Consider the following 17,113-nt stretch of genomic DNA (forward strand, 5'->3'; position numbering starts at 1 on the left):
TTTCATAGAACATCAACTTCAGACAGGGCCATAGACAAAATCAAGACTATGTCGTGATCATGCCTGAGCACAGACAAAACATGAACATTGTCCAAGCCACAAAGTACCAAATATCCTCTCTCTCAGCTAGTATGAGTGGCTGCCGCTTCTTTTGTAATTACAGCTTTAACCTCTGTGGAGTCTACCTTCTCTATAAATAAATTACATGTGGAGGAAGGTACTTCTCCTCAATCTTCCCCTGGACTAGGAGCTTCTCCTCACAAGAACCCCAGGTCCAAACGATACTCTCTGCTTTTGGTGTTTCTTTCTTGGTGGTATGAAGTCCCCTCACTCTCTGCTTGCTTCTCTTTCCTTTCATCTCTTGTAAGATAAAAGGTGGTGCAGGCCACACCCCAGGGAAACTCCCTTTACATTGGATCAGGGGTGTGACCTGAGCAAAGGTGTTACGTCCCACCCTAATCCTCTTCAACCACAGGCAGAGATTATGATTTATAACACATAGGAAAATCACAAAATGGAGGACAACCACACAGTACTGGGAATCGTGGCCTAACCAAGTTGACACATATTTTGGGGGAATACAATTCAATCCATGACAGTGCCCAATAACATACATTTATAAATGTTTTTATGCATTTGTGTTTTAAGTCATGTAGGTTATAACAACTAGGGTTATAAACCAAAAATACAATAAGCTAGGCCTTTATATTTGCCCGTAAAATTATCTTTACCAGAGATCTTTATTTCTTCATATAGCTTCAAGTTACTGTCTAGTGTCCTGTTACAATCCGAAGGACTCTCTGTAGCATATTTTCTGGGGCAGATATACTAGTAATAAAACCCCTTAGCTGCTGTTTATCTGATAATGTCTTAATTTCTCCCTCATATTTCTAGGACAGCTTTCAGGAAAGGCCTGCTGCTTTTACATCCTGCATGAATTCTGAGATAGGCAAAATGGAGATGAGCACCTTGTGTCAGTCCTTCAGGTAACCCCCAGATAGATTGGAACAGACACACAATAGTTTGTGAATAAGATCTCTGTTTCCCTATCTAAAGTATGAGAAAACATTCCTCCCTGGGAATGTAGGCTGCCACAGCTTTTTTTTTTTTTTTAATAATTTTATTGTGCTTTAAGTGAAAGTTTACAAATCAAGTCAGTCTCTCACATAAAAACCCATATACACCTTGCTACACATTCCCAATTACTCTCCCCCTAATGAGACGCTGTCTCCCTCCACTCTCTCCTTTCCTATCGTTTTCGCCAGCTTCTAGCCCCCTGCACCCTCTCATCTCCCCTCCAGGAAAGAGATGCCAATATAGTCTCAAGTGTCCACCTGATCCAAGAGGCTCGCTTCTCACCAGCATCCCTCTCCAACCCACTGTCCAGTGCAATCCATGTCTGAAGAGTTGGCTTCAGGAATGCTTCCTATGCTGGAGCAACAGAAGGTCTGGGGGCCATGACCACCGGAATCCTTCCAGTCTCAGTCAGACCATTAAGTCTGGTCTTATGAGAATTTGGGGTCTGCATCCCACTGCTCTCCCGCTCCCTCAGGGGTTCTCTGTTGTGTTCCCTTTCAGGGCAGTCATCAGTTGTGGCCAGGCACCATCTAGTTCTTCTGGTCTCAGGATGATGTAGTCTCTGGTTCAATGTGGCCCTTTCTGTCTCCTGGGCTCGTAATCATCTTGTGTCCTTGGTGTTCTTCATTCTCCTTTGATCCAGGTGGGTTGAGACCAATTGATGCATCTTAGATGGCTGCTTGCTAGCATTTAAGACCCTAGATGCCACTCTTCAAAGTGGGATGCAGAATGTTTTGTTAATAGGTTTTATTATGCCAATTGACTTAGATGTCCCCTGAAACCATGGTCCCCAGACCCCTGCCCCTGCTACACTGGCCTTCGAAGCATTCAGTTTATTCAGGGAACTTCTTTGCTTTTGGTTTAGTCCAATTGTGCTCACCTCCCCTGTATTGTGTGCTGTCTTTCCCTTCACCTAAAGTAGCTCTCATCTACTAATTAGTGAATGCCTCTCTCCCACCCTCCCCCCTCTCGTAACCACAAAAGAGTATTTTCTTCTCAGTTTAAACTATTTCTCAAGTTCTTATAATAGTGCTCTTATACAATATTTGTCCTTTTGCAACTGACTAGTTTCACTCAGCATAATGCCTTACAGGTTCCTCTGTGTTACCAAATGTTTCACAGATTCCTCACTGTTCTTTATCTATGCGTAGTATCCCATTGTGTGAATATACCATAATTTATTTATCCACTCCTCTGTTGATGGGCACCTTGGTTGCTTCCACCTTTTGGCTATTGTAAACAGAGCTGCAATAAACATGGGTGTGCATATATCTGTTCGTGTAAAGGCTCTTATTTCTCTAGGATATATTCCAAGGAGTGGGATTGCGGGATCGTATGGTAGTTTTATTTCTAGCTTTTTAAGGAAGCACCAAATTGATTTCCAAAGTCGTTGTACCATTTGACATTCCCACAAGCAGCGTAGAAGTGTTCCAATCTCTCCACAGTCTCTCCAACATTTATTCTTTTGTTTTTTTGGATTAATGCCAGCCTTGTTGGAGTGAGATGAAATCTCATTGTAGTTTTGATCTGCATTTCTCTAATGGATAATGATTGTGAACATTTCCTCATATATCTGTTAGCTACCTGAATGTCTTCTTTAGTGAAGTGTCTATTCATATCTTTTGCCCTTTTTTAATTCGGTTATTTGTCTTTTTGCAATTGAGTTTTTGCAGTATCATGTAGATTTTAGACATCAGGCGCTGATCGGAAATGTCAAAGCTAAAAACTTTTTCCCAGTCTGTAGGTAGTCTTTTTACTCTTTTGGTGAAGTCTTTGGTGAAGTGTTTGATTTTTAGGAGCTCCCAGTTATCTAGTTTTTCTTCTGCATTCTTTATAATGTTTTCTATACTGTTTATGCCATGTATTAGGGCTTCTAACTTTGTCCCTATTTTTTCTTCCGTTGTCTTTATCATTTTAGATTTTATATTTAGGTCTTTGATCCATTTTGAGTTAGTTTTTGTGCATGGAGTGAGGTATGGGTCTTGCTTCACTTTTTTGCGGAAGGATATCCAGTCATGCCAGCACCATTTGTTAAAAAGACTGTCTTTTCCCCATTTAACTGATTTGGGGCCTTTGTCAAATATCAACTGCTCATATGTGGATGCATTTATATCTGGATTCTCGATTCTGTCCCATTGGTCCATGTATCTGTTGTTGTACCAGACCAGGCTGTTTTGACTACTGTGGTGGTATAATAGGTTCTAAAATCAGGTAAGTAAGGCCTCTCACTTTGTTCTTCTTTTTCAGTAATGCCTTATTTATCTGGGGCCTCTTTCCCTTCCATATGAAATTGGTGATTTTTTCTCCATCTCATTAAAGAATGTCGTTGGGATTTGGATCGGAATTGCATTAAATGTACAGATGGCTTTTGGTAGAATAGACATTTTTATAGTGTTAAGTCTTCCTATCCATGAGCAAGGTATGTTCTTCCACTTTTGTAAGTCTCTTTTGGTTTCTTGCAGAAGTGTACTGTAATTTTCTTCGTATAAGTCTTTTACATCTCTGGCACGATTTATTCCTAAGTATTTTATCTTCTTGGGGGCCACTGTAAATGGCATTGATTTGGCGATTTCCTCTTCAACGTTCTTTTTGTTGGTGTAGAGGAATCCAACTGATTTTTGTATGTTTATCTTGTATCCCGATACTCTGCTGAACTCTTCTATTAGTTTCAGTAGTTTTCTGAAGGATTCCTTGGGGTTTTCTGTGTATAAGATCATGTCATCTGCAAATAGAGATACTTTTACATCTTCCTTGCCAATCTGGATGCCCTTTATTTCTTTATATAGCCTAATTGCTCTGGCTAGGACTTCCAGCACAATGTTGAATAAGAGTGGTGATAAAGGGCATCCTTGTCTGGCTCCCTATCTGCATGGGAATGTTTTCAGGCTCTGTCCATTTAGGGTGATGTTGCTGTTGGCTTTGTATAAATGCCCTTTATTATGCTGAGAAATTTTCCTTCTATTCCTATTTTGCTGAGAGTTTTTATCATGAATGAGTGTTGAACTTTGTCAAATGCCTTTTCTGCATCAATTGATAAAATCCTGTGATTCTCGTCTTTTGTTTTATTTATGTGGTGAATTAGATTAATTGTTTTTCTAATGTTGAACCATCCCTGCATACCTGGTATGAATCCCACTTGGTCATGGTGAAATTTTTTTGCTATGTTGTTGAATTCTATTGGCTAGGATTTTGTTGAGGATTTTTGCATCTACATTTATGAGGGATATAGGTCTATAATTTTCTTGTGGTGTCTTTCCCTGGTTTTGGTATCAGGGATATGGTGGCTTCATAGAATGAGTTTGGTAGTATTCCGTCCTTTTCTATGCTCTGAAATACCTATAGTAGTAGTAGTGTTAACTCTTCTCTCAAAGTTTGGTAGAACTCTGCAGTGAAGCCCTCTGGACCAGGGCTTTTTTTTTTTTGTTGGGAGTTTTTTTTCTTTTTTTTTCAATCTCTTCTTTTGTTATGGGTCTATTTAGTTGTTCTACCTCTGTTTGTGTTAGTTTAGGTAGGTAGTGTGTTTCTAGGAATTCATCCATTTCTTCTAGGTTTTCAAATTTGAGTATAGTTTTTCATGGTAATCTGATATGATTCTTTTAATTTCAGTTGGGTCTGTTGTAATATCGCCCATCTCATTTCTTATTTGGGTTATTTGCTTCCTAATCTGTTTTTCTTTTGTCAGTTTGGCCAATGGTTTATCAATTTTGTTGAGTTTTTCAGAAAACCAGCTTTTGGTCTTGTTAATTCTTTCAATTCCTTTTCTGTTTCCTATTTCATTTAGTTCAGCTCTAATTTTTATTATTTGTTTTCTTCTGGTGCCTGTGGGTTTCTTTTGTTGCTCTCTTTCTATTTGTTCAAGTTGTAGGGATAATTCTTTGATTTTGGCCCTTTCTTCCTTTTGGATGTGTGCATTTATTGATATAAATTGGCCTCTGAGAACCGCTTTTGCTGTGTCCCAAAGGTTCTCATAGAAATTGTTTTCATTCTCACTGGATTCTATGAATGTCTTTATTCCATCCTTATTGTCTTCTATAATCCAGTCTTTTTTGAGCAGGGTATTGTTCAGTTTCCAAGTGTTTGATTTCTTTTCCCTACTTTTCCTGTTATTGATTTCTACTTTTATGGCCTTATGGTCAGAGAAGATGCTTTGTAATATTTCAATGTTTTGGATTCCGCTAAGGCTTGCTTTATGACCTAATATGTAGTCTATTCTAGAGAATGTTCCATGTGCACTAGAAAAGAAAGTATACTTGGTTGCTGTTGGGTGGAGTGTTCTGTATATGCCTAAGAGGTCAAGTTGGTTGATTATGAATTTAGATCTTCTGTGTCTTTATTGAGCTTCTTTCTGGATGTCCTATCCCTCACCGAAAGTGGTGTGTTGAAGTCTCCTACTATTATTGTGGAGCTGTCTATCTCCCTTTTCAATGCTGTTAGAGTTTGTTTTACGTGTCTTGCAGCCCTGTCATGGGGTGCATAAATATTTAATATGGTCATTTCTTCTTGGTGTATTGTCCCTTTAATCATTAGATAGTGTCCTTCCTTATCCTTTCTGATGGATTTAACTTTAAAGTCTATTTTGTCAGAAATTAATATTGCCACTCCTGCTCTTTTTGGATTGTTGTTTGCTTGATATATTTTTTCCATCCTTTGAGTTTTAGTTTGGTTGTGTCTCTAAGTCTAAGGTGTGTCTCTTATAGCCAGCATATACACAGATCTTGTTTTTTAATCCATTGTGCCACTCTCTGTCTCTTTATTGGTGCATGTAGTCCATTTACATTCAGGGTAATTATGGATAGGTATGAATTTAGTGCTATCATTTTGATGTCTTTTTTTGTGTGTTGATAGTTTCTTTTTCCCACTTGATTTTATGTGCTGAGTAGATTTTCTTTGCATATTTTCCTTTCCTCATGTTTGTTGTTGTTCATTTTCTTTCTGCTGAGTCTGTATTTTTCCCTTGTATTTTATTTTGATGAGTAGGATAGTTTGACTCCTGTGTGGTTACCTTATTATTTACCCCTATTTTTCTAAATTTATAACCAAGAGTGGGCAAGACCAAGGTGGCCTCTGGGCTGGAGGGCAATTTGGGCTGCATCCTGTTGACTGCAGCCTCAGTGGAAAAGGGAGGGGCCCAAAGAACTGCCTCTTGCATGGTGGTAGACTATATAATCATTCACAAATATTCATGGCACATCTCTGGGTGGATTAAACAGCTCAGTGCTGAACTTGAGTGTTGGACTTGCTTTGACCAATGGAAAGAAACAAAAAACAGAAAAACCAAACCAGTTCCCGTCAAGTCAACTCCAACACGTGGTGACTCCGTGTGTGTCAGAGTAGACCTGTGCTTCGTAAGGTTTTCAATGGCTGATTTTTCAGAAGTAGAGCACCAATCCTTTCTTCCAAGGCACCTCCAAGTGGACTTGAACCTCCAACCATTCAGTTAGCAGCCAAGTGCATTAACCATTCGCACCACCCAGGGACTCATGGAAGTGAAGGCTAAATTGCTGTGCTGCTTTCCCTGTTTCTGCCTGAGTCAGGATGGAGCCCCATCAGCCTGAGTCTGTAGGTGATTGTGATGAATGTTGTCCGCCTGCTGCCCTGCATGGAAATGTTGCATGTGCATGAAATGAACCTCTTGTCTTTAAGCTGCTGACATATCCAGGCTGTTTGCTCTTGAACCCTAACGTGCCCTAACGAGCACAGACCATGACTCCCTAGGGAGGCTTGGTCAGATCCCCTGCCTTCCCTGGGCCTCTCTTATTCCAGCTTTAGTAAGGAGTGTGTGATTCAACACTAAGACAGCTATTATTTCTAAGAGGTCAAAAGAGAAAAACAATTCTAGCATCTTGACAGGAGCTGAAAAGATACTTAGGACAACTCAATACCCAATACCGATTTAAAAAAGAAGAACCTGTTGTAAAATGGCGGGGGGGGATTTTTTTCCTAATTTGAATTAAAATTGAAAAAAGGGTGTGGTAGAATAACCTAAAAATATCTGGAAAAGACAGATAGCCAGCATTAAGTTTAGTAGAGAAAATGGAAAATAGTCTCCCTAAAGCAAGGAATAAGGAAAGATTGCTCACTAACACTACCATTATTTAAAATAATACTGGAAGTACTAGGTCAGGGTCTTAGAGGAAAATTGACACAAGGATTTAGTGAAAAAAGGGATTAGGTTAAAATATCATCATTTGAAGAGGCTAAGACCAATTATCTAGAAAACCCAAGTGAATCAGTGAAAAACTGTTAGTAATTAAAGCATTACCTGGAAGTTGCCCAGTCACAACAGAAATACACAAAAAATCTGGCCATCTAAGATACAACTGGTGAAGAATACTGAATATACACAGACTGCCAAAAGAAAGAAAAAATCTGTCTTGGAAGAAGTATAGCCAGAATGCTCCTTAGAAGCAAGGATGGCAAGACTGCGTCTCACATACTTTGGACACGTTATCAGGAGAGATCAGTCCCTGGAGAAGGACATCATGCTTGGTAGAGTAGAGGGCCAGCGAAAAATAGGAAGACTCTCAACAAGATGGATTGACACAGTGGCCACGACGATGGGCTCAAGCTTAGCAACTATTATGAGGATAGCACAGGAGCAGGCAGTGTTTGGTCCTGTTGTACATAGGGTCCCAATGAGTTAGAACCGACTTGATGGCACCTAACAACACCAAGATACAATTATTGGTCTCTTCCCATCTGGAGCAAAGGAAAGTGAATGAAACCAAAGACTCAAGGAAGAAATTAGTCAACAGGACTAATGGCCCATGTGAACCACAGCCTCTCCTAACCTGAGACCGTAAGAACTAGATGGTGCCCAGCTACTACTACGGAGCATTCTGACCAAGGACACAATAAAAGGTCCTGGTTAGAATGGGAGAAAGATGTAGAACAAAATTCAAATTCATAAAAAAGACCAGAATTTACTGAACTGATAGAGGCCAGGGGAATCCCAAGACTATCACCCTAAAATACCCTTTTAACCTGGAACTGAGGCCACTCCTAGGGGTTACCTTTCAGCCAAATAATAGATTGGCCTATAAACAACAACACCCATGAGGAATGTGCTCCTTTAAACAATTAACTATTTGAAACCAAACAGTCAACATTTACACAAAAGCAAAGATGAGAAGGCAAGGAAGGGTAGGGAAACTGGATGGACTGAAACAAGTCAGGCGGGATGGAAATAGTGAGTGCTGACACATAGCAGGGATTGTAGCCAATGTCACGGAACAATTTGTGTACGACTTGTTGAATGTGAATCTAATTTGCTGTGTAAACGTTCACCTAAAACACAATTAAAATGTTCAAAAATAAATAAATGAAATAAATACACAAAAATCAATGGTTTTCTAATAAACTAATTGAAACAATTAAAAATATGTTACAAGAGGTTCTGTAAACAATAGCAACAACCCCTTCCCATGTATCTTAGGAACAAATTTAGCAAGAAAAATGTAAAACCTAGTAGAAAAATGGAAGCAAATACACCCTCAAACAATATGAGTCAACTCAATGGAGAAACACACTATCTTTTTGTCTGGGATACCTCAAATTGTAAAGTTGTCAAGGCGATCCAAATTAATCTACAAATTTAAATTAATCCTAATAAAATCCCAGTGGGCCTTCGAGACCTTGAAAAAATGATTCTAAAGTACATTTGGAGAAAAAATGCCTCAGACGATGTTAGATGAGCCATGAAGATATCGGATAAAGAAGAGCAACAGAAGGAGACTAACAACAACAACAAAAAACCCTAGCCATTGAGTCAATTCCTACCCATAGCGACCCTATAGGACACAATAAAACTGCCCCATAAGGTTTTCAAGGAGCAGCTGATGGATTCGAACTGCGCCACCAGGGCTCCAGAGGAAGACTAAAACCTGTTGCCATCCAGTTGATTCTGACTCATAGTGACCCTATAGGACAGAGTAGAACTGCCCCATAGGGTTTCCAAGGAGCAGCTGGTGAGTTTGAACAGCTGATCTTTTGGTTAGCAGCCGAACTCTTAACCACTACACCACTAGGGCTCCAGAGGAAGACTAAAACTAAAAAATTTAAAAAATAGCCCCTGTAAAATATTAAAACATATTATACAGGTATAATAATGCCAAAGCATTATGGTATAGCCAGAAGAGACCAACAGATCCATGGATAAACCAGAAATAGACCCCAGGAGATTTAAGAATTTAGTATATGATAAATCTCAAATCAGTGGGGAAAAGATGAATTGTTTGATACATGATTTAAACAGGGCATCTTCACTATTCTGTGAGTGAATACTCCTCAAATTTTTGTGCTCCTTTGCCTCATCCTTGGATTTAAACAACTGGCTAGCAGAAAAAAAGTAAGCAAATTAAATTTTCTTGTGTTCCCGTCCCTTCCTTTTCTTTTCTCCTTCCTACCTTTCTTTCATCTAGTTTCCTACCTGTCATCTGCCGACTCAGCTATCAACTACCTCTGTGTGTGTGCACATATTAATAAAAATTTTGGAAGGATGCACTCCAAAATATTAACAGGTCTGTTTCTGTGTGGTGAATCTCACTTCCAACTTTATTTCAAGTATAAAAGTTAGCAGGGAGAGGTAAAAAAAAAAAAAAAACCAACAAAGTTATTTTCATTTTGAAAGGAAAAAAGAAGGGGCTGCCTTTCTCATTTGTTTGTATATAACAGATGCTCAGTAATGGATCATTTATCTGTGCTCTGTGTATGTGTGTGTGTCTGTTTTTCACTTCATCTATTATCAACTTAGTTTCTATCTTTCTCCCCTCTTTCCTTCCCTTTCAGACTATCTTTATCTATGTAGATGTCTTGCTTACTGTTTCCTTCAGAATCCTTGGTGTTTTTTAAAAAAAAATGTTCACCCTGCATTTGAGGTGCACAAAAGGAGAATATCACAGGCAGAAGAGGGGATGAGCACTTGTTCCTTGTGGGGAAGGACAGAGCTTACCCACAGAGAATGGGATGAAGGATTCCTGCTTCCTGAAGTTGCCGTCCCCATCCAGGAAGTGGCCAGGGTGGAAGGCGTCTGGTTTCTCAAAGTGCCTTTGGTCAGGGAGGACGGAACTCATGACAGCGTACGTGGTAGTGCCCTACAAGGAAATCAAAGTTGAGGGAACTCAAGTGGCCATCAACATGGAGTGGCTGAATCAATTATGGTGCGTCCACAACTGACAATCACAGCACCCACTCTGTGGCTCTACAGTTGGTAGACAAAATATTGAAATAATTCTTCTCACTGGGTTAATAGTTGTGTCCCAAACCTTCTAGATACCTCCAACCATCCGCCATGATCTTTCTTCCCCAAGGCCCTCTGGACTTGTCCACTATTTCTCAACTGTAAGGTTCATATCTGGATCAGCAGAGGCCTCCAAGAACCCAACTCCAGCACTAGGGCTGAAATTTAACCTGATGGGTTGGTGCCCATGGGGTGATTAGATACTGTGACTATCACCCCTAGGTACATCCATATTCAGGAATACTACGCAACTACGGAAAAATGAGTTAAAGATACGCCTATGATGTACTGTTACATTAAAAAAGGAAAGCCCCCCCAACATATACAGAGACACACACACAGAGCAATAAAAAACAAGTGGCAAAGTGTGTTGGTATGAACATAAAGACAGTTGTGGAAGGAGACATGCCACACTGTAAGCGCAAGTTGCAAAGTGATAGAAATCGTGTGAACTATTTCTTGGATATATGTAGACATATGCTTTACATGTTAATATGAAATTAAAGTGTGAAAGGAGAAACATGAGACTGTGAACACCTTCTCATGAAGGAGGGAGGTAGGGGAGATGATTAAACAGATTTAAAAAAAAAAAAGCTTATTGTATAGCATGGGGCCCTGGTGGCTCAGTGGTTAAGCATTTGGCTGCTAACCAAAAGGTCAGCAGATGAGTCCACCAGCCACTCCTCAGAAACCCTATGGGACCGTTCTACTCTGTCCTATAGGGTCATTATCAGTCAGAATCGACTCAATGGCAACAGATTTATTGTATAACAAGTTTCAATAAATACGCAGTACTTTTTAAGTAAAAGAAAAATCTAATATGCCTATGAATTGTGGTGTTGGCAAAGGACATTGAACGTACCATAGACTGCCAGAAGAATGAACAAATCTGTCTTGGAAGTACAGCTAGAATGCTCCTTAGAAGCAAGGATGGAACGACTTCACCTTATGTACTTTGAACATGTTATCAGGAGGAATCAGTCCCTGGAGAAGGACATCATGTTTGGTAAAGTAGAGGGTCAGCGAAAAAGAGGAAGACCCTCAACAAGATGGGTCAAACATAGCAACGACTGTGAGGATGGTGCAGCACTGGGCAGTGTTTCATTCTGTTGTGCATAGTGTCGCTATGAGCTGGAACCAAGTTGACGGCACCTAACAACAACAACAATAGAGGTAAAATAAATAAATAAATAAGATAGAATAGATGGGAGAGGGCTTTTCTGTATTTCCAAAATCTTCCACCCTCCACAGAAATCTGAATGTAAAAATTCTGATTGTAGTCCAAGGACCAGAGACATGAACCCTAAGACTACAGGCGGCCAGAACCTCTGTCCAAGATTCTGTTTCCCTGCAGGTCTCACCTTAGGGAAATGGGTGTCCCTGAGGACACAGTGGTAGATGCCAATGGGGGTGAGGTCACTGTATCTGTGAATCTCATGGATGACGGCATTTGTGTAAGAAATTTTGTCCCTGTCTTCAAGGGCTGGGAGGCAGTGTGGGCCAAGCACCCTGTTGATCTCTGCGTGGACCTTCTCTGGGGGGTAAGGGCAGGGTTTCATCAGTGAATGCCTATAACACTAGACTCAATCAAGGGACCCATGAAAGGACCTGCAAGAGGGAGTGGGGAGGGTTTTATGAACTCTAATAAAAGCTTGGGTTGTTGCTCCTTCTCAGTGAAGAGAGAGGGAAGTAAAGCCAATGCTTTCTTTATGGGGAAGTCTCGCATGATGTCTCCACTTCAGGGAGGTACACTTGGGGTAGAGGTGTTGCACAATGAGATCAAACTGTTGTGGTTCACTGGGTTTTCACTGGCTGATTTTTTGGAAGTAGGTCACCAGGCCTTTCCTCCTAGTCTGTCTTAGTCTGGAAGCTCCACTGAAACCTGTTCAGCAATATAGCAGCACGGAAGCCTCCGCTGACAGATGGGTGTTGACTGCACTTGACAAATGGGGGGAAGTTTATTCAACACTTAAGGTCAACTTTTCCTCTTTCATTCTCTTTCTCCCTACCTCCTTTCCTTCTTTCCTCCCTCCCTCCCTTTTTCCTTTGTTTCCCTTCCTCCCTCTTTCCCCCTCTTCCCTTCATCCCTTTCTCTCTCCCTCCCTCCCTTTTTACACTAAGACTGAGTCATGGCTGGGATTGGTGTCGGATCCTGTTCACTAACTGGCTCTGTGATCTTGGATAAGTCACTTCCCCACTCTGGGCCTTCAATTTCTTACCTGTAAAATAGATGAGAGTTTCTCAAAAATCTGGTCTGCATACCACCAGCATGAGAACCAACGGAGGGGTTTCTAAATTTGTTGTAAACCAGCAATATACTCCGAATAGTCAAGTTCTTTGTCCATTTCAAAGTGCATGGTCAAGAGCCATGTGCTTTTGTAGACTACAAAATGCTTTTTGAATAGTGATGGTTTGTAAACTGTAAGGCACTTTGCAGTTGCCAAGTCCTCCGCAAATGATAAAATACTTCAAGCGCACAAAAGCCCCTTCTAAAATGAAGGATGCTTCCTTGAATGAAAATTATTTTGTAAACTGTGAAGTGTCTTATCAGCTTCAAAGGGCTGTGTCAGTGGCACAGGTTTATTATAAATTACAAATCTCTGCAGGGTTTTTATTTTTCAGACAGGCCAAGACGGAGTTTTCTGTCTCACCCATCAATCTACCTACCACCTTCCACCATAGCCACAGAGACCCTCCCTCCTCCCCTGGCCCACCCACCAGAAGCCCAGCTCACCTAAGACGTCAGGGTTCTTGACAAGGAGTAGAAGCCCATGGCACAGGGTGGTGCTGCAGGTCTCAGTGCCAGCTAAGAAGAGTGAGAGGACGGTGTGGACGAGATTCTTATGGTGGAACTCACTCTTAAGAATGGAGCATTCCTGGGGGTGATGTGTCTTCTTTTCAACCTACCCCCATGTTTCTCTGTGCCAGTTTTCTTTTTCTTTTTCTCTATTCAAGGCCAATAGAGTGGCCAAATGCGTGGGCTGTGGAGCCAAACTGCTTGGGTTCAAACCCAGGCCCTACAGTTTCTTAGCTGTGTGTCTTTGGGCAAAAACCTTAACCCCTCTGTGCTTTAGTTTCCTCATCTGGAGTTGTTTTAATAAAATGTATATAAGTGCTCAATAAACATCAGCGATTAATATCTTTATTTTATAATTGTTGTTATCCCTCTCTGTCCTTGGGTGTTTTTGCCCTCCTGATTGGCCCTTGCAGCAACTATCCGGGAGTGATATTAAAAGTATTTAATTAGTGTGGCACTTCCTAGAGGCAGTGGTGTTTTAGTGGTAGAATTCTCGCCTTTCATACGGGAGACCCAGGATTGATTCCCAGCCAACGCACCTCACGCGCATCCACCACCCGTATGTCGGTGGAGGCTTGTGTGTTGCCGTGATGCTGAACAGATATCAGTAGAGCTTCAGACTAAGACTAGAAAGAAAGGCCTGGGGATCTACTTCTGAAAATCAACCAATGAAAACCATATGGATCACAAAGGTCCTATCTGCAACCAATCATGGGGATAGCACAGAACCACGCAGCTTTTGTTTAGTTACACATAGGATCGCCATGAGTTAGCAGACTCCATGGCAGCTAGCAACAACAACATGGCACTTCCCAAACCAGTTAAAAAAGACATGGGCCTCCAACCAATCAGAATAGGCACGGGCCTCCAACCAGCCAGAATGGGAAGAAGAAGAGAGGAAATCAGGGTCTCAGAGGCCCCTTGCTGGGTCAGATGTTAATTCTTTAGTTGCTGCCTCTTAGCTGGCATTGGGTGGGGCCTGGTTTGTCTGAGGAAGGAAGGGGTAGATGGAAATCTTGGGCCAGTGGCTGTTTATCAATCCCTAAAGAGGTATTTCAATACATCAATGGAGGTATAACAATACATACATCATACCCAAACATACTAACTCAATATCAGTGCTGTGTCCATCACTCTCTTTCCCACCTACCCCCAATCCAGCTTGGCCCTTGCCTTGTCCATGCAGAGCAAGAAGGAATCAATGAAGTCATGGGGGGGCACTGAGGCCCAGGGATTTCTGGTTCTTCTTGATGTTCTCTGTGATAAAATCATTCAGTTCTTCAATGATGCTGTACAAAAGTTTGTGGGTGCCAGGAAAGTGTTTCAAAATGGCAGAGAAGAGCTCAAACACCTAGAGGAGTAAGCAAGGCTTCAGAGTCTGTTCTACCCTCTCTAGACTGCGGGTCCAGGGCTTCCACTATGAGGTTGTGCCCTGCACAAGGGAGCAACATCCAAGGGGCACCATTCACTCTGTAGGCTTGGGGAATGTGCCTCCCAGCTGAGCGTGCACGCACGTATGCACATGTGCACAAACACACCCAATGGTACACTTTCCAATCACCCTCTTAAATCCACTGAATTTTCTTCTCTTACCCTTCCACCCTTTTCAGAAGCCCAATTCTTATCCCCAACCTGACTCATCTAGAAAGGTGTAGGGAGTGAAGTGCGCTCTGGAGTCTGGGGACATGAGTGTGTGTACAACTATGAAAAAATGAATTAGAACATAGGCATTAACCTGAAGATATGTCCACAACATACTGTTAAATAAAAAAAGGAAAGCCCCTCCCCATTCACACGGTAATAAAAACAAGTGGCAAAATATGTTGGTATGAAGGGGAAATATCAAACTGTAAAGGCCTTCTCATGAAGGAGGGAGGTAGGGGAGATGAGGCTAGGGGAGTGTGTGTGTGTGCGTGTGTGTGTGTGTGTGTGTGTGTAAAAACATGAACACATGTGTGCATGTAACTGGGACTTGGAAAGCTCCCCTGGCAGAGCTATTGGGGTTGCGTAATAATAAACTAACTTAAACACGGTTTTTCCTTGAAGTAGGGGCACAATTTTCTAATTTCCACAAAGGCACTACATAAGCTAGCAGCAATCTTTTGGGTGTTATTGTTCCTCTGATGCAGGGAAGACACTAAAATAAGCTCCTTCCCTTTCAGAAAAAATGAATTCTTTGTGCTCTCTTCATTCCATGCTCAGGACAGGCAGAACCTGGCTCCTTACCAGGGCCCACCCATCTGATTCCAGACTCACCTGGCTGTAGAAAGAGCTGAGGAGGGCAAAGGCATTGCTCAATAAATGTAGCAGTCGTAAGAACTTGGGGTCCTGGTAATGAAAGCGCTCACCAAAGATGATGGAACAGATGATGTTGGCTGTGATGGAGTGAAAGAGGACAGTGGGTCCAGATAGGCCCCTGGGGATGAGAGGTCTGTTATAGGGGGCTCAATGCCCCCTGCACTGGACTTGCTGGTAACTCTGATCTGACTGGTACCATCTTATCTTATTTTATTGGTTTCCCTGTATCTGAGCTTTTCTCTCTGGGCACCTCCTTCCCTGTGTCTCTTGTCAATTACTCAGTCTTTGTCTTGGTGCGATTTTGTGTGTGTCTGACTTTCTCTGGCCTTGTCTCTCTTTCTTTGAGACTCGGTCCCTTCTTTTCAATTCTTCTTTGTCTCTTTATGCCCCCTCTTTCTTTCGGTCCCTGTTTCCTCTACTTCGGAAACCCTGATGGCACAGTGGTTAAGTGCTACAGCTGCTAACCAAAAGGTCGGCAGTTCGAACCCACCAGGCGCTCCTTGGAAATTCTATGGGGCAGTTCTACTCTGTCCTATAGAGTTGCTATGAGTCGGAATCGACTCAACGGTAAAGGGGTTTTTTCTCCTCTGCCTCTTTGACATTTTGTGTCTCCCCATGACTCTGTTCTATCTTTACCATTTTATTTCTCAATCTTCTCCTTCAAATTTCTGTTTCTAGGTCATTCTTTGTGTTCTTTCAGTTCCTTCCACACCTGCCTTCCCTACCCCCCTCCCTCCTAGTCTTTGTTTGTTTCTCCATTCTCTTTTTCAGTCTCTGCCTCACTTTCCTCTCTTTCCCTGAACCCATCTCCTCATCTGTCTCTGTCCCTGTGTCTCTCTGTCAGTCGTGTTTTCTTTCTCCCTCTCTCTGTCCCCACCTTGCAGACCCCCCATTTGCCCCTCCAGCACTCTGCCCCAGCCCCACGTTCTGGGGCTCACCCTGGGTCTTCTGCAGCTCCTCTACCAGACACTTTGCCTCCTCCCTGATCTGCTTCTCGATGCTCTGTATCCCCATCCCAAAGTCCTTCATGGTAGCCACAGAGAATAGTTGAAGGACTTTCCAAGGCTTTCCATTGGCGAAGGCCATCCTTGGTTTGGTGGGAGGGGGTTTGTGGAGGGAAGGTTGGAAGGGCAGATTGCATACTCCCTTGCCCTCTCTCCAGCATCCGCCCCTGCCGCTACTCACCTGTTTCCTGGAAGATGGGTTCAAGGATGGAGATATGCCCTCAGCCTAAGAAAGCCTTGGCCTCGTCCACCAGGGCCTCCCAAATTGCCTCAAACCCGAACAGGATGACAGCTGGCCGAGGCCACAAGTAGAGGGTGAACACACCCCCATATTTCTCCCGCAGCTGTGGGGACAGGATGTAGATCTGTCTCTGACTCAAGAGAAGGGCTGATCTTCCACTTCTCACATCTGGGCCACACCTTCATGTTCAGCTCCATCAGGGAAGAATAGGGGCTTCCACTTGCTGGCCTCAATCAAGCCTCCCACTCACAGTCTTGCCCCAAGTATTCTCATCTCTCAGCACTCCCAAGAACCCACCTAGTTTTGAATTTTAAGAATTACAGAGAGTTCCACACCTGATCTCCAGCTATTTCTTCCCCAACTCACCACTCCAACTCGAAGCCTAGGGTCTACCAGAATTTCCTTCTGCAACCTACCTTGCCTCATAAAAATTCCAGAAGCTTCACTAGTGAGCACAC

The 17,113-nt window shown here is 42.2% G+C and overlaps 1 protein-coding gene across 1 annotated transcript in view; it reads right to left on the bottom strand.

The window, feature by feature from the left end:
- The window catches only part of LOC100677504 (cytochrome P450 2B11-like), a 28,730-nt gene that overhangs the window by 11,249 nt on the left and 368 nt on the right, over positions 1-17,113 (bottom strand). The window contains 8 exon segments of the mRNA XM_064293492.1: positions 9,998-10,169; positions 11,677-11,849; positions 13,050-13,191; positions 14,286-14,330; positions 14,332-14,463; positions 15,369-15,528; positions 16,345-16,497; positions 16,592-16,758. Of these exon segments, the coding sequence (XP_064149562.1) occupies positions 9,998-10,169; positions 11,677-11,849; positions 13,050-13,191; positions 14,286-14,330; positions 14,332-14,463; positions 15,369-15,528; positions 16,345-16,497; positions 16,592-16,758 (1,144 nt within the window).

The sequence above is a fragment of the Loxodonta africana genome, chromosome 11, assembly GCF_030014295.1.
Source record: "Loxodonta africana isolate mLoxAfr1 chromosome 11, mLoxAfr1.hap2, whole genome shotgun sequence".
NCBI lineage: Eukaryota > Metazoa > Chordata > Mammalia > Proboscidea > Elephantidae > Loxodonta > Loxodonta africana.